The sequence below is a fragment of the Rhagoletis pomonella genome, unplaced genomic scaffold (genome assembly GCF_013731165.1).
Source record: "Rhagoletis pomonella isolate Grant_MI unplaced genomic scaffold, Rhpom_1.0 Rhpom_scaffold_01520, whole genome shotgun sequence".
In the NCBI taxonomy this organism is placed as follows: domain Eukaryota; kingdom Metazoa; phylum Arthropoda; class Insecta; order Diptera; family Tephritidae; genus Rhagoletis; species Rhagoletis pomonella.
This window is the reverse complement of record NW_023460074.1, coordinates 1-23,639: the sequence shown is the minus strand read 5'-3', so window position 1 is coordinate 23,639 and position 23,639 is coordinate 1. Positions and strand designations below refer to the sequence as shown.

Here is a 23,639-nt window from a genome sequence, read left to right as displayed (position 1 = left end):
GAAATTGAATCAAAATAAATTAAAATGTACTTTAATAAATTTAAGGAAAAATATTGTTATAAACTTACAAATTGGTCATAGGCAAAAGATTGTTTCTTTTGTTTACTTTTTACCGCTCTTCTTCTGCCATTGTTTACTATTCACGGTGCATTATCAAACGTCAAAATTACTGGCCTACTACTATTTCAAGCAGAAGAAAGAACACGAACATTGTCTTGTGCATTTTCTTAAGAGCTGGATACTAAAGCCCTGTATGCAGCTCTCAAGAAAACGGTCAAGAAAAAATTGCCATTATTTCGTGTGTGTGTCCAAGGAATTTTGACATTTTTGGTACTTCACAGCCTGTTGCCTCACTCTTTCCTCAAGAAATAATGGAACGGGCATATATTTCTGTTGCAAACCTGGGTTGCCTTGTGCTCTTTTTTCACAAAAAACTTTAGAAACCCATATTAGAAAGCGTAGTTAATTTCTTAAGAAAGTAAAAATAAGCTTTTTATTGCAATCTTTTCTTGACCGTTTTCTTGAGAGCTGCATACAGGCTATTTAATCAGATTATCGGTCTACGCAACACCATTTTGGGGAGACAAAGCAAACTGGAGGCTAAGGTCGATGATTTGCGAAAGAAGATAACCGAAAATGTCAGAAGTTTACTCATTTTCGTATAATATTATCAGCCCATAATGAAATAAACATACGGTTAATAAAATTTAAATATTAAAGGAAGTTTTCGTTTTCAAGAATTTTAATTTATACGTTTTTGCGAAAGAGGATTTTGAAGTCTTCAATTCATATTTAAGAAGTCATTTTCGTTTTGCACAATAAATCTTGATGTTTCAGATGCCAGATCGATGCGAGGTGGTGGCTCAGCAATAAACTCTCCGAGAATGCAAATTGCTTATCAAAAAGGTCCATCAGTCATTCTGTCGAATAAAAGGGGGCGCTGTTATTGAGTTCCAATTGGAAATTTCAGATGTTCTCCTATTAAAAGCCATCGACGCATTGTTTGATGTGTAGGAAAAACTACAAGGCAATGAATATAAAGAGGAAATGGTATGAAAGAAATAGAGTTAATTACATTATTTCTATACTCTAGGTGTTATTATAACGGACCAATAATGTGCATTAATATATTTTGTTATTTGCAGATATCTTACATATTCACATTGGGCGCTCCGTCTGGAAATATTGATGGGACGATAAAAAAATGTTTTCGGACGAATTGTTAATCAATTTTAATTGGGATGACAGGTGTGGAAAGAGAGCGTTAATGAAACTTAAGCTCATTGACCGCATCTTATTTGGTAGGTTTATTTTTCCTTATGAAATTTGAAGTACTTATAACTTTATATTTATCTTAGATATTTTTAAACTCAAAGGCCGCGTCAATTTCGAAAAAGAAGTAAAAACAGCGTTCGTGTCAGCCATAATAGGCAGAAGCAAAAAAAAGTATGCCGCAAAAAACCTTCGCAACAGGAAGGCGAATAGTTTGAATTTCTTTCTTTTTAACTGCATTTTCTTCATAGTGGATTTTAATTTTAAGTTTTTATGTGAAAATTAGGATCTTTTTAATACTTCATTGATTTTTCTTGTATAATTTTTATCTTATATATTTACTTTCGGCTTTTTAATGCTCGACGAAGAAGAAGTTGATATTTTAACGTTTTTATGTAAAAATTTATATAATTAATTTTAGTATTTAAACTTTATACTATTGAAGTTTATCGAGAAAGTCGATATTTTTGTTCTTAAATTAATATGTCAAAGATATCATATGGTTCAGTTTATTATATTATTGTCTTCAAACAACTGAAGCTTCTAAGTCTTATAAAGTGTGATATTTTAACGTTAAATCAAGAAATTCTAATTTTTGAGATCCCAAAAATGTGATTGAACTAATGTTCATTATATGTATTAATATTCGACAATATTAATATCTCAAAGATCTCGTTTTGTTACCGGAAGGCGAATAGTTTTAATGTCGTTCTAATTAACTGATTTTTTTCCTAGTGGATTTTAATTATTAATGTTTATGTGAAAATTAAGAGCTTTTTACTATTGTAGTTCATCGATTTTTTGCAGTTTTTATTTTATGCTTACTTTTTCCTTTTTTTTTGAGTTTTTATGTGAAAATTTAGATCATTAATTTTAGTCCTTAAACTTTTTTTATTGAAGTTCATCGAGAAAGTCGATATTTTTGTTCTCACATTAATGTATCAAGATATCATATGGTTACAGTTCATTATATTAATGTTTTCAAACCACTGAAACTTCTAAGTCCTATAAAATATGATATTTTAACGTTAAATGAAGAAACTCTAATTTTTAAGATTTCAAAAATGTATTAATATACGACAATATATTTTTCCAATAAAAAAAAATAAAATAAAAGAAAGTAGTATTTTTTAATTTGGTTTCATGTATTTTTGGATATTTCGCTGCCATCTACTCACTAATTCATAAATTATTTAGAATTTAGAATAGTGGTCAGATTAATCCCCAATTATCTTGATGTTTTCCCAATAGTTTCATCGTTAAATTCACTTGCAAATCACCAACTAAATGACATGTATGAGCGAGAGAATATACTGAAAGGAAAATGCGCACATGAGTGTGCAAGAAAGGGATGCACAATCGCACAGCCGGAGAAGTGGTAATTTTTTTCCCCAAGCCCATACAAAACTAACCGCTAAACTGACGAAAAGTATTAGGGTCGTTTGCACCATGTCTAGTTAACGCTAACAGGAGGTACATCCTTCAGTTAAGCACGTTAACTGCTTTATCGATCACATGTTATATGATGGGTGTCGATACCGTCGATAAAGATGTTTAACTGGGAGTTAGCGTTAACTAGACATGGTGCAAACGGCCCTTAGTCAGTTTTTCCACTAATTTAGTCGATAATCATAGTTCAGGCTTCTAGCAGGATTCTGGGAAGGAATGTTCGATACTTAAGAAAGTATCGATATCATGAATCGATTTAATAGCCCCTTTTCAGACAAGTCAAATCTTGAAAGCAATTTTTATCGCATTCTCTTTTGTGTTTTCTCTTTGCTTCCACACGCATCAAGTTTTATCGAATTCAACTACTTGGTTCTTTAAACGGGAAGCAACGAAAAGATCATTAGAGAACAAGAAAACTTGAAAAAAATTTACGGTACGGAGGTATCTGTACTCTTCCCCTCTCTTCCCTCCAGCCTCACCAATGAACGAGCAGACTTGAAAGCAAGACTTGACGTGTCTGAAAGAGGACATACATTGTATGTAAAATCGATATGGCGATATATCGGGCTGAACAATATCGATATCAAAAAAGTCGATGTTAAAAATCCAGTTCCCAATTGAATAGAATATTAAACCAGCCCATCAGCTCACTCCAATTTCCAATTTGTATATTTACTGAGGATTAAAACGGCATGCCCCCTGCCAGCCAAAAGTAGTGAAAAATCTGGTGAAACCGCGGTAAATTTTGTATGGTCGGTGTGCAGATTTTCACCAGTTTATAACCTTAAAAACTTTATATTTTCAAAATGCATTGTTATACTAATATACATAGTAATCAATATTATTAATAAAAATGGAACAAATGCACAATACCTACAAATCTCGAATTAAAAAAAAAAAATAGGATCGATAGAGATCATTGAGGTAAATATAGCGGTATATATATTTTGGGTGGGCTTTCCAAAACGGAACCAATCGAAATTTCCGCGAAAGTATAATGAATTTCGTCATGAAACTTGGTGAGGATGTTGGCGCGATTTTTTATTTAAAATTTTCGCCTGCGGCGCTTTATATTCTAAAAATCGATACTTCGATGAATAATGAACATTTTTAATAAAACATCGCTTTTTATTATAAAATCGATACTTCGATAAATTATGCAACTTTTTAATCAAAAATCGACCAATAAATAATTAAATTTTTTTATTAAATATCGCGCGATCATTATCTGCATTTTTTTTATTGCTTCCGTTTTGTGTTTTTGAGGCATTTTTTCATATGTATGGCAGCACTGACATTTCACTTCAATTGGTGTACAAAGCAAAAGGTGAGGTTAAATTCGGTATTTTTTTTGCAACTTTAAATGCGAATTACTTTAAAACTTTAAGCCTCCGGAGGGTGGGGTCTTCAGATTTAGAATCTGAAAAAGCTCCTCTATACTCCCTAATATTTTTTTTTTCAAAGCCTGGATCCGTTTTGGAAAATTTTCCCTATATTTTTTTTGGGAAACAACAACTACAACAATTATTAAAGGTCAAAGTTCAAATTAAGCATTTTTTTTAATTAACATTTCTCGAAAACCTCTTCAAGGAATTGGGCAATTTTGATGTCATATATGATAGAGAGTTTAATTCTCTTTAATTTGATATACATATTTATACATATGTATACCTTTTTATAGTTTTCACAAAAATCTAATTAATGTGTATATTTGCGTAGGCGGCCTTTGGCCGCACTTATGGATTATAACCCTCATAAAGTAGAATTCTCTTTCTGTGTTGCGAAGAAAAAGCGCTGAACTCCTTTTGCAGAAAACACCTTTCGGCGTAGGCGGACTTCGGCCGCGCTTATGGATTATAACCCTCACAAAGTACAATTCTCTTTCTGTGTTGCGAAGAAAAGGCGCTGAACACCTTTTGCAGAGAACACCTTTCTGCGTAGGCGGCCTTCGGCCGCACTTATGGATTATAACCCTCACAAATTAGAATTCTCTTTCTGTGTTGCGAAGAAAAGGCGCTGAACACCTGTTGCACAGAACACCTTTCTGCGTAGGCGGCCTACGGCCGCGCTTATGGATTATAACCCTCACAAAGTAGAATTCCACATTAATTAGATTTTTGTGAATACTATAAAAGATATATGCATAAATATGTATATCAAATTAAAGAGAATTAAATTCTCTATCAAATGAAATCAAAATATCGAGAAATATTAATTAAAAAACATGCTTAATTTGAACGTTGACCTTTAATAATTGTTGTAGTTGTTGTTTCCCAAACAAAATATATACATCGTTACGCTCACCTCAATGATCTCCTTCGATCCCAACATGAATTTTTTTAATTTGAGAATTGTAGGTATTCTACATTTATGCCATAAAAATTACAATTAAGATTAATAATAAAGGCGCATATTCATAGTCATATTTAGTACTCAACTAAGGGCCGTTTGCACCATGTCTAGTTAACGCTAACTGGAGGTACATCCTTCAGTTAAGCACGTCCACTGCTTTATCGATCACATGTTATATGATGAGTGTCGATAACGTCGATAAAGATGTTTAACTGGGAGTTAGAATTAACTAGACATGGTGCAAACGGCCCTAAGTCGAAACTATTCTAATAGGCTGTTTTTGCTTACGCGTAAAAGCACATTTAGCGCATTTAGGGCCGGTTACTCAATGTCTGGTTAACACTAATCTGCGGTTAAACATCGTTATCGACGTTACCGACTCCCTGTTATATGCATGGAGTCGAAGACGTCGGTAACGATGTTTAACCGCAGATTAGTGTTAACCAGACATTGAGTAACCGGCCCTTAGCTCTAAATGCTACTCTAAGGGCCGGTTACTCAATGTCTGGTTAACACTAATCTCCGGTAAAACATCGTTATCGACGTTACCGACTCCATGTAATTTGCTTGGAGTCGAACACGTCGATAATGATGTTTAAACGGAGGTTAGTGTTAACCAGACATTGAGTAAGCGGCCCTAAATGTACATTTATCCATACAAAATTCGTCACCTAAATGCAACTAAATGCAACTCTATTTTTGCATTAAGAATCTAAATGCTAAAAGCAACCCTGTGATCTTCCAAAATTTCCACGATTCGAACATGGTTTAAAGAGAAAAAGTGGCAACATTGCTTTTTCGAGTATACAGTTGCTAGCTGCGTTTCAGTGATCGCCGATCGAGATTTCTTTTATTTTGCATTACATATTTGGATAAAGAAAAGTTAAGCAAATTCAACATCGATTGATGCTGATAGAAATCTGGATCAATTTATGATCAACTCTGTTTGGTTTGTTTCCTAATTAAGGGCGTGTGTGAATCGGTAACAAGGTTCTATGGGGAAAGCTGTTGAATAATATTTTTACTATGGTGAGCCAGTTTTGCCAATCTGCTGTGTGAAATGAAATCTTTTTTGACAGCAGTAAATTTTTGATAACCGCAGATTTAGTCGGTTGGTTTATATTACAAATTGAAGTGAAATTAATATTTTAAGAAAACATCTACCATCACTGATAGCATTTCATCAATTTAAACTTTTGTTTTACGAAAAATTACACACAGCAAAAATCTTTGCGATTGTCAAAATTTTCTATCCATTTGTCAAAAATTTCACCAGCCTCATCAGCTACTGAAATTTTATTCAGTGAGGAAATTTGAATTGACATCACCGACAAATGAATATATACACAAACAAATGTTCGGTTATGGTTAAAACAATTCAAGTTTTTGTATTGAATTTTTGGTTTAAAATGTATTTTTTCCTTTTCAGTAGTTTTTTTGCACATTATCTTCTGCGTGAGAATTATATATACGCATCTAAATAAGAGACTGGAACACGGCTGTTTGTCAAAAGCATGCGATTTCGAACTCGCGTAAATGTACATTTGCTAAATGCTATAGCATGAACGCTCTTCGAAAACATATGTTCGAAAGTGCTAAATGTTGCATTTTAAATGCAGCAAAAACGCTGCATAAGTCACAACTAAAGCTATTCATAGTCGCCTTAGTTGCGACTTTTTTGGTTAAGCACCAACTTAAAATTTAGTTTCGGCTGCAGCTGCAACTAAGTCGTAACTAGGAAGAATTTTTTTTATCAAATTAAGGGAAAACAGACGAAATATGTAAAAATTAAGTTTGTAGAGGGTGAATTTGATAATATTGAATAATCTCCAATTAAAATTTACAAAGATCGATCCATTTTAATCGGAAGATGAAATTAAATGCGTATTACAATTCGAATAAAGCTACATCACAATTTTATAATTGGAATAATGTAGAGAAATTCTCAAATAATAAGTCAGTTTCACGCTAGTTCTTTTAAAGTAAATTTGTGCATAACATTTAGATATCTACGATTGGTATGTTTCACAGCATGCTTTCGATAAACATCGACTTCACTTCACTGCGGTTGTTCTGGCTATTTCACACAATTAACAAGAAATTGATACCTTATTCTTTTGCATAATCATGGAATGAAAATAAAAATTACAAAAACGGATGATCAAACTTGACATTATTTAATAAAAATGTAATTTTTCCAAAATATCGTAAAGAAAAATCGATACATTTTCACACTTGTTGACTATGAATAGAGGTAAATTTTAAGTTGGTACTTAAATTTAAGCTGCAACTTTGTTAGTTTCGAATTAGTTGCTGGACTATGAATACGCGCCAAAGATATTTTTACATACATGTGTGGTTGCTTAATTGCTTATTATTACTACTACTATTCTTTTGCATATAGCTGTTTTCAAAAGATGCAAAATTTCTATAAAATAGTTAATCGATTTTAACAATATTACAATCAAAAGAAAAGTAATCGATTTACCTTTCTTTTAATATATATTAACAGTTGCAAATCATTTGTAATGGTTCACAAAAAATCGGTTTCGTTACAGCTTTGCAAAGTTTGACGACTTTTTCACTTCTGCGTATAGATGTTTTCAAAATTGCAAAATTTGTATAAAATAGTTAATCAATTTTAACAATATTACAATCAAAAGAAAGGTTATCGATTTACTCTTCTTTTAATATATATTAATAGTTGCAAATCATTTAACCTGGTTCACAAAAATCAGTTTCATTACAACTTTGCAAAATTTGATTACGTTTTTTCGACTTATATATAGACGTTTTCAAAAGTTGCAAAATTTCTATAAAAAAGTTAAGCGATTTTAACAATATTATAACAAATATAAAAGAAAGGTAATCGATTTATTATTTGTTGTGGCCCCGATAGTATTTGCACTTCTTGTATCCGGTCTGCTTGTTGCTTTGTTTGCAATTTTTGTGAAGATTGTTGTGAAGATTGTTGTTTAATTTGATGCGCTTGCTCTTGTTGCTGCGTTTGTACTTCCTCCAAGCAATGCTCCTGCGACAGTGACCTTTCTTGCTGCTGCTCTTGTTTGCTTTGTTGATTCATATTTTCGCTAAATTCCGTTCGGTTCTGAAGTGTGTTGAATTCATTCGATTTTTGACTTTGACTATTTGTAGGTGCTAACGGCCAGTTGCATAAATTACTTATATCCATGGAGGTGCTCGAGAATAACACATTGACATCATGTGTAACTAAATTTTCGGGATTCGATAGTGGCGCTTGTCTTGTGACCGGCTTGAAGCAGCAGTAGTGTCTAAAACAACTATCTCATCTGGCGCTTGCACACATTCGTAATTTTCCTCATCCTCAGCTAGATTAAATTGCAACTTGTTGAGAGGCACAAGTTTTTCTTGTTTGATGATTTCGCATGGCAGAAAAGTAGCTGCGGTTGGAGAAATGAATAAGTTAAACTGGATTTTCGTATGCTAAACTTAAAAATATAAATTTGAAACTTATGATTTTCAAAGTTTACTGGCTCGTTGTGGGTAGTTGCTTGCAATCCGAAATTTAAGTATTCTCTAAGAAGTCTCTCTGTGAAAAAATAAAAAAAAGTTAAGGTAATAAAAAATTAAATAACATACGAGAGCATAACAAAACGTAACATACTATAGCAAAGCACAACATAACGTAATATACCATAAGAGAACATAGTCTCTCTGTGAAAAAAAAAAGTTAAGGTAATAAAAAATTAAATAACATAGGAGAGCATAACAAAACGTAACATACTATAGCAAAGCACAACATAACGTAATATACCATAAGAGAACATACATAATCAGCCCGATTCTGAATACAAATTCCTTAGGAAATTTCTCACTTCTCTCTATCCTCTTATTCTGAACAAAAATTCCTTACGAAATTTTTCTCTTCTCCCTTTCCTCTTATTCTGAACAATGTTCGAAAAAGGGGGAAAAAAATTTAGAGAGGAAAGTAGGTATCACGAATGCAAGTAAAAGGGAGATTTTGCTGCCATTTTTAAAGTATTTTTTCCCCAACTATTTTGAAAGGAACGCTGAGGAAAAATGTAATTTTATTTACTTTTTAATGGAAAAAATACTAATTTATAATAAAAAACAGTAATAAAGTACTACAATCATTCTTATTTTAGGTCGAAAAGTACAAATAAGCATCAATTAGAAATTCTGGTAAACCTAATGCAAGGCCATGCTGAAATCGCGCGAGGTTTTTACAAAGGCGGTAAAGAACCACTGAATAGATTTTGGCGCAAAGTTGAGAAAGAACTCAATTCAGCGGGGCCACCATCAAAATGTATTGCCGAATGGAAGAAGGTACATCAATAAATACATTTTACCTATGTCAGTTTAATAAAATTGCTACAATCCAGGTGTGGGCTGATCAAAAGAAGTACGTGCGACACAAAGCAGCCAGTAACCTTAGACATAGTAGGGGAACTGGAGGAGGCCCTAATATCGAATACAAGTTTTCTGCAACAGAAAGGGCAATATTCGAGTTGATAGGGATGAAGGAATCCGTGGAAGGTGTGGCGAAGACATTTGGGCTGACATCTTCGATTAATGTTGAACGAGTGGAAGAAAACCTTGATTTCTTGATGAATGAGAGTGGTGTAGTGAATGAAATTGTATTGAAGAATGAGTGTGTCGCGATGAATGAGGACCCAATGGATTGTGTGTTTCTGATTGACGAAGAGGAGCCTACTTACCAGCCATCTTCAAAAGCAGTTAAGCCTACTTCCTCCAAAAAAGTGTTGACAAAACATTCTCCTCCTGAAATTCTCGTGGAAGAGGTTGCAATTCATCGCGAGCTATGCGACACCATCAAGGGTGCAGTTTCGGAATCCAAAGAACAGCAAGAAAACGTAAAAAAAATTTATAGAGCGATCGACAGTATGCAGGTAGTCCAGAAAAAGCATTTTAAAGAAATGGAAAAATTAAAGAGGGAAGAAATTGACGAAATGAAAAGGCATAATCTGATCATGGAAGAACTCATGCTTCGCCAATTAGAGAAGTAAATGGAAATGCATAGTACAAATAGAATAAGAATAACTGAATTTGTGATGTTTTTATTTTTTAATGTACATATATTAACTCTTTTTTATGTTTATTATGAGGCCTTTTAGTATAAGAATAACTGAATTGTGATGCTGTTTTATATTTTAATTTAATACTAAGAAAATAAGAAGAAACTGAATTTGTTCTGCCTTATAACGTTTTATTTACATATATGTATGTATATCCATGGATTTTAAAAATAATTTTTAGTATACGAAACTTAATTGTGGTACTCACTTCATTTATCCCTTTGTAAAACACTGAATACGAATATGAAATTAATATATATCCTTATAAAAATTAAATATGAAAATAAATGTTTTTTGCTTTTGTAACATAAAATTTAAAGGGAGCTCGCAATTCGGTTTCTTGTGGTTTGTGCTGCAGCCAAATACAGGGGCGATGTTAAAGAGGTAACATCTGTATTCTCACTCATTTGGTTTATCTGCTCTGGTGAGTTTATTTCGCTCATGTCTGTATATGACTTAAAATGTATGCATATATTATGTAACGCACAACATACATTGACTATCTGAGCTGCTTTTCTGGGAGTATAATGCAGTTCTCTTGCTCCAAGGAGACACCTCCATCGAGTTTTTAGCACTCCATTGACTCGTTCAATTAAGTTCCGACATTTTGAATGGGCATCATTAAATTTCATTTGGTTGGAGCCATCTTCTGGGCTTCGATATGGTGTCAGAAGCCATGGTTTTAAAGGGTATCCGGCGTCTCCTAATTCAAAAAAGTCCCATATTACAGCATATAAAAAATTTCACTAATTTTAATTTTACCTAGCAGCCAAAAATTGCCTTCACCTCGCAAGTACTGAGCTGTGTGAGATGCGTTCTCAACTCACTGCCATTCCAAATAAAGGAGTCATGAGAGGCACCAGGATGGGAGGCATCAACGTATCGAATCCTAAGCTCGTGGTCACACATCTGCCAATAAAAAATTACACATATTTGTTAATATACGTACATACATACACATCCATTTTTTAGATAAGTTAGTTTGTATTCATCTAAGTATTAAAAAAAAATAGCATACCAGCATCACATTTAGGCTGTAGTATCCCTTTCTATTGTAGTATAGGTGCTTATTTTCAGAGGGTGCGATGATGCGAACATGTGTTCCATCAAGACACCCTATAACACTGGGAATACCATGCTTTATGTATAATGCACGTGAAATGCGTCTTCTTTCATCGATGTCCATTGATGCATTTATCCACCTTGAGCACAACAAAGTTTCAAAAGTTTCAGTTACTTCTTTGAGAACTTTACTGAAGGTGGACTGGGCTAGAGAGACGTCGACGTCTTTTCCAATTCTGCTTGATAACCGCGTTCAGCAAAGAAACGTAAAGATGCGCTGAGTTTTACAATAGGAGGAACTGCAAATTGCTTTTTATTATTTACCCTATAATATTTCTGGAACCTGTAAAAGCGATAAATTATTTAAAATATATGCACAAATGTGTAGGTATTTACAATGATTGCGGCAACTCAAGCGGATTCGTATTATCGCGAAGGCTCCTTCTTATAGACCTCTGTTGAGCTTCCTGTGGCTCCAATTCGCCATATACTTCCTCCACTCTCATATGAAAGGCAAAACTATGCATTATTTTTAATATTTTCTTAAAACGATACAAAATTCAACAAAAAGTTCAAACTTTTGAATTCTCTCAGAATGTCTAAATGAAATGTCATTTGGCAAAACAGCTGATTTCGAAAATTCGAAATTCTTACTCCTCAATTATTCCTCTCCCTTGCGGAAAATAATAGGAGGATTTTTTTCTCGAGAGAAGAAAAATCCGTGAGAATATAATTCCACGAGAATATTTAGAATCGAGCTGAATAGATCATAACATAACATGTTATGAAATAGAATAAAATAAGTATCAATCGCCCCTGAAATCATTTTGAGTAAAATAAAATAAAAAACGAATAAAACTTATTAAAAATCTGTCCCTCTCTCCACTTACGTGAGGTTTGAATTCTCGTCGCAACAGTTCTAGGCATCTTGTAATCCGAAGCCACAGCTAGTTCATCACCTCTGCTTACAACTTCGGTAGTCACATTAGTTGTGCTGATTTCCTGTACCCGATCTACGGCGTGCAACCCAACTGATCTTTCAAAAATCTTCTTCTTCTTATTTGGCACTACAACCGTTTGTCTGTTTGGGTCGAGACCAAAAAGCTTCTCCAATTGCATCTCTCCTGCGCGAATTTGCACCAGTTGGTTATCCCGAGCGCAGACAGGTCCTTCTGCACTGGTCCTTCCATTGCGTTCGTGGGCGCCCTTGCTTTCGTTGTCCACCCATGGGTGCGGAGTCGAAGGATCTTTTCACCGGAGAGTTGTCATCCATGCGTACAACATGTCCAAGCCAACGCAATCGTTGTATTTTTATGCGCTTAACTATGTCCATGTCGTTAAAAAGCTCTACAGTTCGTCATTCCATCTTCGATATCCGCCATCCATAATGTGACCAACTTTTTCGTAGCGCAAAGAAGTACAGGACCTAAAAACTAAAAATTTTTGAAGGTAAGGAGAAAATTGTAAAGCGGAATATATGCATAAAAACGCTGACAATGTACCAATTCAACAAATCAATTTTATTGATTAAAAACAAAACTTTTCTTCATTAACAACCCTGCCAGCCACGGCTCACCACTTTCCCCTGAAATTCAAACGATTTACAAACACATTCACAACTTTATAGTCATCTCACCCACACACTTACAAATTTTTTGTTCGAACTGTCAAAAAAATTTCCCTTTGTTAGAGCTACATACCCGATAAGAATTCGTACTCTAATAAGAATTCTATGCGTTAGAGCGAGCAAGTTAGAAACATCGGAGTTTTGATGACAGTATACATACTGTGAAGAAATGTCACTTTGCGAAAATTTTGAAGGTAAGGATACGTATTTAACAATTGTATTTAATTATATTGTAATTTCTTCTTTTAGATTGCAAAACAGCAGCGACTTGGTCACATTCTTAAGGTATGTATTGAGACTTTTTATATGTTTATAAATTTGAATTGCTATTTTTGTTTGTTTACAGGTTTGGGATTCATCATCAGCACCTTCAACGCTTGCATCTTCATCGCCAGGAGCACCATTAAAACCTTCTGCCCTCAGCTTCTTCATCGCCAGGAGCACCATGGGTACCTTCCGCCCTCAGCACCTTCAACGCCAGGAGCACCTTCAAAGTATAGGTCCAACTTGTCAAATTTTGCAAAGTTGTAAGAAAACTTAATTTTTCTGAACCACCATAAATGATTTGCAACTCTTAATATATATCAAAAGAAAGGTAGACCGATTACCTTTCTTTTGATTATAACACCGTTAAAATCGCTTTACGTTTTCATAAAAACTTTGCAACTTTTGTAAACAGCTATATATAAGCAGTGAAAAAGTGGTAAAATTTTGCAAAGTTGTAACGAAACTGAATGGTTGTGCACCATTACAAATGATTTGCAACTGTTAATATATATTAAAAGAAAGGTAAATCGATTACTTTTCTTTTGATTATAATATTGTTAAAATCGGTTAGCTATTTTATAGAAATTTTGCAACTTTTGAAAACATTATATATGTGAAGTGAAGAAGTGGTTAAATTTTGCAAAGTTGTAACGAAACTGAATTTTTGTGCACCATTACAAATGATTTGCAACTGTTAATATATATTAAAAGAAAGGTAAATCGATTACATTTCTTTTGATTATAATATTGTTAAAATCGGTTAGCTATTTTATAGAAATTTTGCAACTTTTGAAAACATTATATGTAAGAAGTGAAAAAGTTGTCACATTTTGCAAAGTTCTAACAAAACTGAATTTTTATGAACCAGTACAAATGATTTTCAAATGTCAATATATATTAAAAGAAAGGTAAATCGATTACCTTTCTTTTGATTATAATACTGTTAAAATCGCTTAACTTTTTTATAGAAAATTTGCAACTTTTGAAAACAGCTATATGCAAAGGAGTAGTAGTAATAATAAGCAATTAAGCAGCCACATATGTATGTAAAAATATCTTTATTATTAATGTTAATTGTAATTTTTATTCATAATATTGATTACTAACTATGCATTTTGAAAAATAAATTTTGCAAAATAAAAATCAAACAAAATTTTAAGATTTTTTATTTAAAGGTTTTAAGGTTATTTTGAATTCGCTTTGAAGAGAATGCAACCCTGCGCCAGCTGAAGTGGGCAATGCTAGACGAGTGCAGCTATATGTTTTCCTTACGAAGTATCTGAATGAGTGCGACAGTGTTGCAAGGATCACACGTACAGGGGGAAAGTGGTGACAATCTGCACACCGCCCATACAAATGTCACCAGTTTTGTCACCAGTTTTGAAGTGACCGAAACCCGCGGTTTCACCAGATTTTTCACCACTTTTGGCTGGCAGGGAATACAAAATTATCGCATAATAAAAAAGGGGAACAATGAAGTGAACTTCTAGCTCTGTAAATTGCGTATGGCTGAGATCTTTATTTCGTGAAAAGAATTTGAGGGATATTATAAATATGAATTCATTACTATTGCTATTAGGGTTTGGCGCATTCTTAAAATCATATTTTTCCATGCTATTAATTTGTCGCAAAAGGGTGGGTTGTGTCTTTAAAAAATTAAAAAAAGTCGATGCATTTAGAATCTAAATTGTACTTTACATCCATTAAATATTTTACTGTTTGAACTTTCAAAAGAGTTTTTTGACCTGTCCATGTTTTATTTACTAAAGAAAATACACGCTCAACTGGAGCTGAAGAGCCGGGAAGGCAAAGAGCGTATTCTGTCAATTGAGCAAATTCAAGGTACGAAATTTCTTGGCTCTCCATGTGCTTGAAAATTTCCACCCATCGGTCTTCTGTTGCCGCCCTTTTGACCCTCCATTCAGCGATCTTTTCACTTGTACAATAGCTTTTTATGAGCCCATATTGGTGAAATAATTTTTCATATATGTTAGCATCTAATAATTTGTTTGAGATCAGTTTTTGAATAGTAGCATCAACATTAGACCAAATGGGGTACGTTTTCAGTCTAATCCATAATAATTCTTTGATATAGCGAAACTGTTCTGCCCACTCTTGAAGATAATTGTACGCATCAACTAAAAATGTATGTAGATATAAATATGTACATAAGTGAGCTAAGTAAAAACTGGGACGCGACATTTTAGCAAGGTTTGACTATTTTCTTTAGTTTGCTTAATGTTTATTATATTTTTATGAATGTATAGCTGATTACTTGACAAACACTAAATAAATCCAAATTTCAGACTTTGTGCAAAAATTAAGAAAATTTTGCAAAGTTTGACCAAAATTTCTAGCTATGCAGTTTTGTAGCCCATTAAATTTTAGTATAATAAAGTGCAAATTTGGAGTGTCGAACATACCTTGTATGAAAAAAATGCGGAGCACCGTCAACAAAAAAACTTGCCAAAAGTCAATGGTAAGTCCCAGCTACTCCATATTTGCACTTTATTCCTTTTAAAATTTCATGGGCTACAAAACTTTTGGTCGAACTTTGCAGAACTTTCATAAGTTTTGCACAAAGGGCCTGTGCCAAATGATAGAAAAGAGAAAATTTTGACGGATCAAAGTAAAAATCTGACATTTCTCGTGGTGAATAAGAACGTCAGAATTTTACCTAGCTCATGGGGCTAGGTAAAATTTTGACAGTTTATAACCATGTATACACATAATATTGCTTGGCGGTAATAAGGAGTGAACATGAAAATGAAAGCTGGAACAGCATAAAAAAGCGTACGTTACTTGCAAATTATAAAATAAATATAAATTTTAAGAATTTCAGCAACACACAAAAATAAAGCTTTCGCACGAGCGTTTGTTTGGGTTTTCAATTGTCAAAATTTAACTCTGCATTTGGCACAGCAAAATTCAATTTATTTGTACACCATAGCAAATTTTTCCACCCCGTCTCACCACGGAGAAAAAAGTTACCGATTGGCACAGGCCCAAAGTGTGAAATTTGGATTTATATGGTGTTTTTCAATAATCAGCTATACATTCATAAAAAAATAATAAATATTAAGGGCCGGTTACTCAATGTCTGGTTAACACTAACCTCCGTTTAAACATCACTATCGACGTGTTCGGCTCCATGCATATAACATGGAGTCGGTAACGTCGATAACGATGTTTTACCGGAGATTATTGTTAACCAGACATTGAGTAACCGGCCCTAAGCAAACTAAAGGAAATAGCCAAACCTTGCTAAAATGTCGAGTCCCAGTTTTTATGAGGTTCACGGAACATATATTAAAAACCATACATATTCAATGTTAAAATTACGTAACACCCTTGGAAGGTTTCAAATACGCTGTCAATAACTGATGCATCATAATCTCCAGTTTGAATTGATCGATTTCTTTCAATTGCCGTGCTTAGCATTAAAAAACGTTCTTCTTTTCGTAAAATTATTTTGGCCTTCAAATCGTCCACACACTGTGCAACATCAACCGCAGATATGTTATCGCCTTCTATTTTTGCAATAACTTCATGGAAATATGTAGCCTAGTTTTGAAACATAAATAACATTAAAAATATAAATATGAGAAAACTTTTAAATACCTGCTCCTTGACGAAAATCAACCAAAGTTTACACAAAGGATTATTAAAAAAATCCTTCAGAATTTGCTCGCCATGTTGAAGGCCCAAAAAATATATGTAACTGTAGAGCATCAAATGCTTTCAAAATTGATCCAATTGCTGGTCCCAGCGCCAAAAATCTTGTTTTGGAGTAGCCTAGCAATTGGGTGTACATAATGTCGACGTCTTCACATAAGGATTTCAGGGCTTCCACACGAACCGTGTAAATATAAAAATTAGAATAGATTTTCACAACTGTGCATTCTATATCGAAAGGCAATGCATCGCAAGCAGTCTTTAATGCGCTATGCAAAATATGGGCAGCACATCCTACTCCAATTACATACGGTCGCCATTCTTTTATGCGCGAAAAAACATTATTAGTTCCACGACGGCAGCGACCTCCGAAATTTGTGTTAGTGTTATCTCCGCAGAAACCGACCAACTTATTTTTTAAATCGAATTTATCAACAGTTTTTAATATAAAACTCGAAATTATGGCAGAAGTTTCACCCTTTTTTTGAAGACAAGTCCAACATTTTTATACGGACACCATGTGTTGGGATAAAATAACGAACATTCCCACGACAGCCGGTTCTACGTACCGGAATGACTCGGATTTTACCCCACCAAGGGCTGTTGCTTCGGCGATCTAACCCCGTTTAGGTCGGCGAAGTATCTCAGAAGTTGTCCGTCCATAGGGCTACATTCACTACGTATTCTTCTACTCAGGGCTGGCATCGAGTCAAACCCAGGGCCAGAAACCTACACCTGCTGTGTATGCCAGAGACGATTACACCACAACTCCACCTCAGTCAAGTGTAATGCCTGCGAGGGGTGGAGTCACCTCAGAGTCTGCTCGGGACTACGGACACATAGACAGTGGACCACGTTGTACGTGGCCCCCTGTTGCTCAAACAGAGCAGCCTCCACGGCTAACCACAGTCCGCCCGAGCAGCCTCACACAGTCACCACAACACAACAACATAATTAGACCACAGACCATACCACAGCCACGACAGACCACATAACACACACAACCGCACCCTCACCCACACGCCGCCACCAACAACTCCTGGTTCCCCCTACAATCTGCACGGTATGTCAGACCAGGATATTCCGTAATGTGAGATCAGTCAAGTGCAACACCTGCCTTGGCTGGTGCCACTTTAGGGCATGCTCAGGTCTGCGTACCACGCGAGATTGGACTGGGAACTTCGAGGCCCCGTTTGCGACGCCCCCCGCCACCACCATAGGGCGGCAATCATCACAGCAGCGCACACAGCCAACGGCGGCAATGAAATTCCTTCAATTTAACTGCAACGGGATACAGAGCAAGATTGAGGAGATAACCGTCTTCATGTGTCGGCATGGTATATTGATAGCTGCGGTCCAAGAGACGAAGTTGCACAACAAAGTTGAATTGCGCCGGGTACAACGTGCACCGTCGAGATCGCGAGCGAGATAATGGTGGTGGCTTAGCGTTCATCACGCACCACACCGTGCAGTATCGTCTAATCGAAGCAGACATCGACCGCAGGGATACCTCCCTAGAATGCCAGGGCATCGCTATCCGGTCAGGCGATGTCGAGCTCGAAATATTTAACATATACATACCCCCTGTCACCTGCTGCCCGGCAGGATATCACCCTGATATAGGTGCGCTCCTCAGAGGTGAAAACCGTATGGTAGTAGGTGACTTTAATGCGCACCACGATCTTTGGCACTCAAGCCTGTCAAACGATCGTAGGGGAACAGACTTGGCTGAGCAGATAGACGATTCGACATTCTGCACAATGAACGACGACGCACCCACCAGGATTATGGGTAACTGCAGTAGCTCGCCAGACATCACAATAGTCAGCGCTGGTCTGACAAACAGCATAACATGGCGACCTGTGCTGACTCTAGCATCAGACCACCTACCCATAGTCATCTCGATAGATAAACCAACCGACTTTGCCTCCGCCAAACACCGGACCTATATCAACTTTTCTAAAGCTGATTGGAAAGGTTACGCGGAGTTTACCGAAAATACCTTCACAGCGCTCCCCACACCAACCGACGTCCATCTCGGTGAACGTAAGTTCCGCAGGGCTGTCACTGCTGCTGCAGCTCGCTTCATACCGGCAGGATGTATATCGGACCCACGTCCAAACTTCCCTGCCGAAGCGGCTGTTCTAGCCGATGAGCGTGATAGCCTTCGTCAGGCCGATCCCGGAGATCCCCGTATCAGGGACCTCAACGCGGAGATTCGGCAACTAGTAAACGTACATAAGCGGAAGAAGTGGGAGGAGCATCTGAGGACCTGTAATTTCACCTGTGGCGTGAGCAAGCTTTGGTCAACCGTGAGGTCACTGTCTAATCCGACGAAGCACGACGACAGAGTCGAAATTTCCTTCGGCGACCATGCCTCGTCGGACTCGGACCCGGAGCGATGCGCGAGCTATTTTAGCCGGCAGTTCATTCTGCATCCTCCGGTGGATAAAGCCAAACGTCGAGTGACCAGAGGGTTGCACAAAATGCCAAAACCTAGTGCGCCTCTTGTTTTCACCAGCGGTGAGGTAAGGGTAGCCATCGGGAAGGCGAAAGCCTCCAAAGCCATTGGACCCGACGGAATATGCATGTTGATGCTGAAAAATTTGGGTCCTGCGGGAGTAGCGTACCTAACGGAGGCCCTCAACCTGTCTATGGCCACTCTCGTCATTCCAGACATCTGGAAAATGCGCTTTCCAGCATCAGATTGAAAAAGTCGCACGAGAGTGAATCGCCTTGCGCATGCAACAAGGTAGTGATCCGAGTCGATGTTGGCACCTCGGATAGAGCGCACATTAAGAACGCTCGAAGCGTATCTTCCATCTATCACAACATGATCAATTTGGTTCTTTGTTCTTTGATCAGGGGACACCCAAGTTGCTTTGTGGATGTTTCGATGCTGGTGTCTGGTACTACTGACTACCATGTTCCATGCCGCGGCGAAGTCGATCGGCCTCTCTCCGTTGTCGGAGGTGTTGTCATGAAGGCCGAATTTTCCGACTGTTGGACCAAATATGCCTTCTTTGCCCACCCTGGCGTTAAAGTCGCCCAGAACGATTTTAATATCGTGGCGGGCAGCGCTCATACGCTTCTCCTAGACGCTCATAGAAAAGCTCCTTAGTCTCGTCGTCCTTCTCTTCCGTCGGGGCGTGCACACAAATTAGGCTGATGTTGTTAAATTTCGCCTTTATGCGGATTGTGGCGATTCGCTCACAGATGGGCGTGAACCGGGAGACAAGGTGTCGGAGTCTCCGCCCAACCACAAATCCGACCCCAAATTTGTGCGCCGTCTCATGGCAGCTGTAGTAGATGTTGCATGCTGAAAATTTTTTGCAGCCATGCCCCGTCCATCGCATTTCCTGAACTGCGGTGATGTCAGCCTGGTATTTTGTTAGTACATCCAGCAGTTGGATAGAGGCACCTTCCCTATAGAGGGTCCCGACAGTCCAGGTGCATATCCGTAATTCATAGTCCTTGTTCCGCTTGCGGGGGTCGTCAACGTGTGGGGATGCAGTTATCCGAGCCTTTTTTGGTCTTCATTGGCAATATTTTTTTACGTGGCGGGCCGCTTGCTCCAAGACAGACGCCCGCTTGCAGCCGCACCTCCTGGTGAGCAGACGCTGCAGACTTCAATGAGCCCTTAAACCGAATAAGTCCGAGTGGCCCCACCAAAGCTCCCTCTCTTTCTGCCGTGACCCAAGGCTCCACTCGGGTTGGTTACCGCATCTTCCACATGGGTTGCTCACGTTGCCCCGAGTGCGCGAACGAGGACGCAAGAGTCGGAATTGAGTATAGCCGTGCGACTGTAACTGCATACCCAGTACAACGACTATAACCAATTGCACTCTTTCAAAAATAGAACTTTCATTATTTTCTGGCGGCGTGCTTTGCTGGTTCGTTATGTATCTCATTACTTTAGTTAAAACTAGCCGACCCGGCGAACTCCGTCCCGCCCATAACTAGATTTTTAATTTAATCTTTTTGGTCCAACATTTTCTCCAACAGTCCACGATTTCCATTGGCAAATTCATCGGCTAAGATTATGGTTTTGTGGTCGTTTGCCGCCTTAAATAAACTAACGAAAGTGTAATGTCCATGAAGAAGGTACCCGGCGGCAACAATGATCCGGATCTATAGTGAATTTGCCCTAGAAACTTTATCTTATAGTTGGAGGCAATTTCAAAATGGATCCGTATCCCCGTTCAACAGAAATACAATATACATACATAGACTGAGATGAAATACCTTAAAAGCCAGTTTCACGAAAGCAATTTAAGTGAAAAATTATTTTTTTTCTGTCAGGTTCTATATCAAATTCAATTAAAAAAATAAATCTTCATTAAATTGCTTTAATTGAACTGGCTTTTAAGGTATTTCGACAGGTAGTGGTTTCAGATTTACCACTGCACAAATCAACCGGGGTATGTCCGAATGAAGCTTTAACGCATAATAATATTGGCAAATCACATCCATTAGGCCAATCGTAATACACGTAGGGATGCAAATTTTGGGGAGTAACATCGATGTTTCGATGCATCGGAAAAATGAACATCGATGCTAAAATACATCGCCAGAAACAAATTGATATATCGGTAGTTTCCGATGTTTCGAAATTTGTTAGGAAAATTTAATACTTTTCAATTCCAACTCTCTGTAATTCAATTATTGCCTTTATTTATTTACCATTCCTTCCCAATAAATAGAATAGAAATGCATGCCGTCGTAAGTTCGCTGGGCCTAAAGTTCCAAGGCCCAATTTCGTTGAAATTTCAACGGGATCCCGGTCCTTTTTTAATGACTAAGTATACATTTTTAATATCGAAAGATAAGAGTAAACTCAGAATTTCTGAATAATCCTTTTAAAAGAATAAATATTAAAATTCATGGCCAGTCAAAAAATTTTAGGAGCATAATTCGATGTTAAAACATCGCTGAAACTGGCATCGATATATCGCCTATTTATCGATTTTAGGAAATTGTAAACATCGATGGCATACATCGAATCTCGAACCGATATTATCGATGTTTCAAAAATAACGATGCATCGTTTGCATCCCTAAATAGACGAGAGTTCGATATACTCAATGGTGCAACACATGAACCAAAAATACAAGATCACGTAAGAACGCGACGTTGTATTTGTAACTGGTTTTGAGAAAAAAGTTTGCGAAAGCGGGTTCGTCAGCTGAGCGTTTGTTTACATCACAAGCACCACTATTTTACACTTTTATTCAAGTAAAGAAGAGTTAATTCAACATGACAACACATTTTAAAGCATTTTGTTGCATCATTTTACCTAAATTGTGCGTTTAAAGTGGCTGACAATAATTTTGACTAATTTTGGTTTTCGTTGTTTTCTTTGCTTTGTTTACTTTTCGCTCGTTTTCCAGTGAAACAAGATGGCGTAGAACCCGCTAAAAAAATCGACTTTTTTCACTCTCTTGTTCTTACGTGATCTTGTGTCTTTCGTTCATGGGTGCAACAGGTCGATTTAGTCAGACATTCATAATAACTCGAGCTCAGCATCACCTCACATCCCTTTTTTGCAATTGGACTTCCTTTATCGTCTCCAATATATGTTTTGAATATTCGTCAAATTGGATCATAAAAAAGATTTTTAGTAATAACTCAACTCCAGCGCCAACTGTCGGGTTAAATTGTGAAACTAAACTATCCAGAGACTCACTCAAACACACACACACAACTTTTTTTTAAATCCCTCCAGCCATTTAGGATTTCACTCACAAACATACCTACAGAAGAATTATATACACATTCAAAGATAAGGAAAAGTCACTTTGCCATGGCCTCTTTTCAAAGAGCCTACTTTTCTCCGTGAGTATGGGATTGATTTCATATATCTCCATATGAAGTTCCAGTACTATACCACGAACACTTCCAGAGATATGCAGTATGAAATCCGGCTTGTATGGTAGGTGCCACGCCCCCTTTTCCAATAGCTCCATACTTTCTCAATGACTAAGCGATTAATTTCATATATCTCCACACCAAGTTCCAGTACTCTACCAAGAACAATTATAGATATATGCAATAAGAAAAATTCGACTTGTACGGGAGGTGCCACGCTGGTATAAAGTTCCAGTACTCCACCATAAACACTTCCAGAGATACTTATTATGAAAAATTCGGTTTATATGGGAGGTGCCACGCTCCATTTTCAAATAGTCCGAAATTTTATTCATGAGCATGCGATAGATTTATGCTCTACCATGAACATTTCCAGAGATATACAGTATGAAAAATTCAGTTTGTATATGAGGTGCCACGCCCCTTTTCCAATAATTCCAGTTTTTCTCCATGAGTATGTGATTGATGTCATATATTTCTGTACCAAGTTCAAAAATTTCTCCAATTTTTCTCAAGAGTATGCGATTGATTTCATATACATAGTATCCCCATACCAAGTTCCAGTACTCTAGCATGAACACTTCGGTGTTCGGTGAAAATTCTGTTTATATGGGAGGTGCCACGTTCCCTTTTCAAATAGCCCGAATTTTTCCTCATGAGTATGCGATTGATTTCATATAGCTCCGCATCCAGTTCCAGTGCTGTACCATGAACACTTCCAGAGAAATGCAGTATGAAAAATTCGTATTGTATCGGAGGGCCCACGCGCTTTTACAATAGCTCAAATTTTTCTTAAGAGTATGCGATTGATTTCTGCTCTACCATGAACATTTCCAGAGATATACAGTATGAAAAATTCGGTTTGTATATGAGGTGCCACGCCCCTTTTCCAATAATTCCAGTTTTTCTCCATGAGTATGTGATTGATTTCATATATATCCGTACCAAGTTCAAAAATTTCTCCAATTTTT

At 36.7% G+C, this 23,639-nt stretch overlaps 1 protein-coding gene and 2 long non-coding RNA genes across 4 annotated transcripts; 2 read left to right on the top strand and 1 right to left on the bottom strand.

The window, feature by feature from the left end:
• Positions 1-406: 406 nt before the first annotated feature.
• On the top strand, positions 407-2,269 carry LOC118752467. Of its 2 annotated transcripts, XR_004994689.1 has the most exons (4): positions 407-696; positions 838-1,050; positions 1,146-1,301; positions 1,359-2,269. It is a non-coding gene; the product is annotated as an uncharacterized LOC118752467 (long non-coding RNA). The 2 variants fall into 2 exon arrangements; XR_004994688.1 differs by lacking the exon at positions 407-696 and having other exon boundaries at positions 712-1,050.
• A 6,566-nt stretch (positions 2,270-8,835) lies between these two features.
• Positions 8,836-10,116, top strand: LOC118752465. Its single transcript, XM_036487377.1, has 2 exons — positions 8,836-9,399; positions 9,456-10,116. The coding sequence occupies exons 1-2, from the start codon at positions 9,265-9,267 to the stop codon at positions 10,098-10,100; spliced, it is 780 nt and encodes a 259-aa protein (XP_036343270.1). The 5' UTR covers positions 8,836-9,264; the 3' UTR covers positions 10,101-10,116.
• A 263-nt stretch (positions 10,117-10,379) lies between these two features.
• LOC118752466 lies at positions 10,380-11,448 on the bottom strand. Its single transcript, XR_004994687.1, has 3 exons — positions 11,188-11,448; positions 10,932-11,078; positions 10,380-10,872 (listed from the first exon to the last, which is right to left on the bottom strand). It is a non-coding gene; the product is annotated as an uncharacterized LOC118752466 (long non-coding RNA).
• Positions 11,449-23,639: the final 12,191 nt, after the last annotated feature.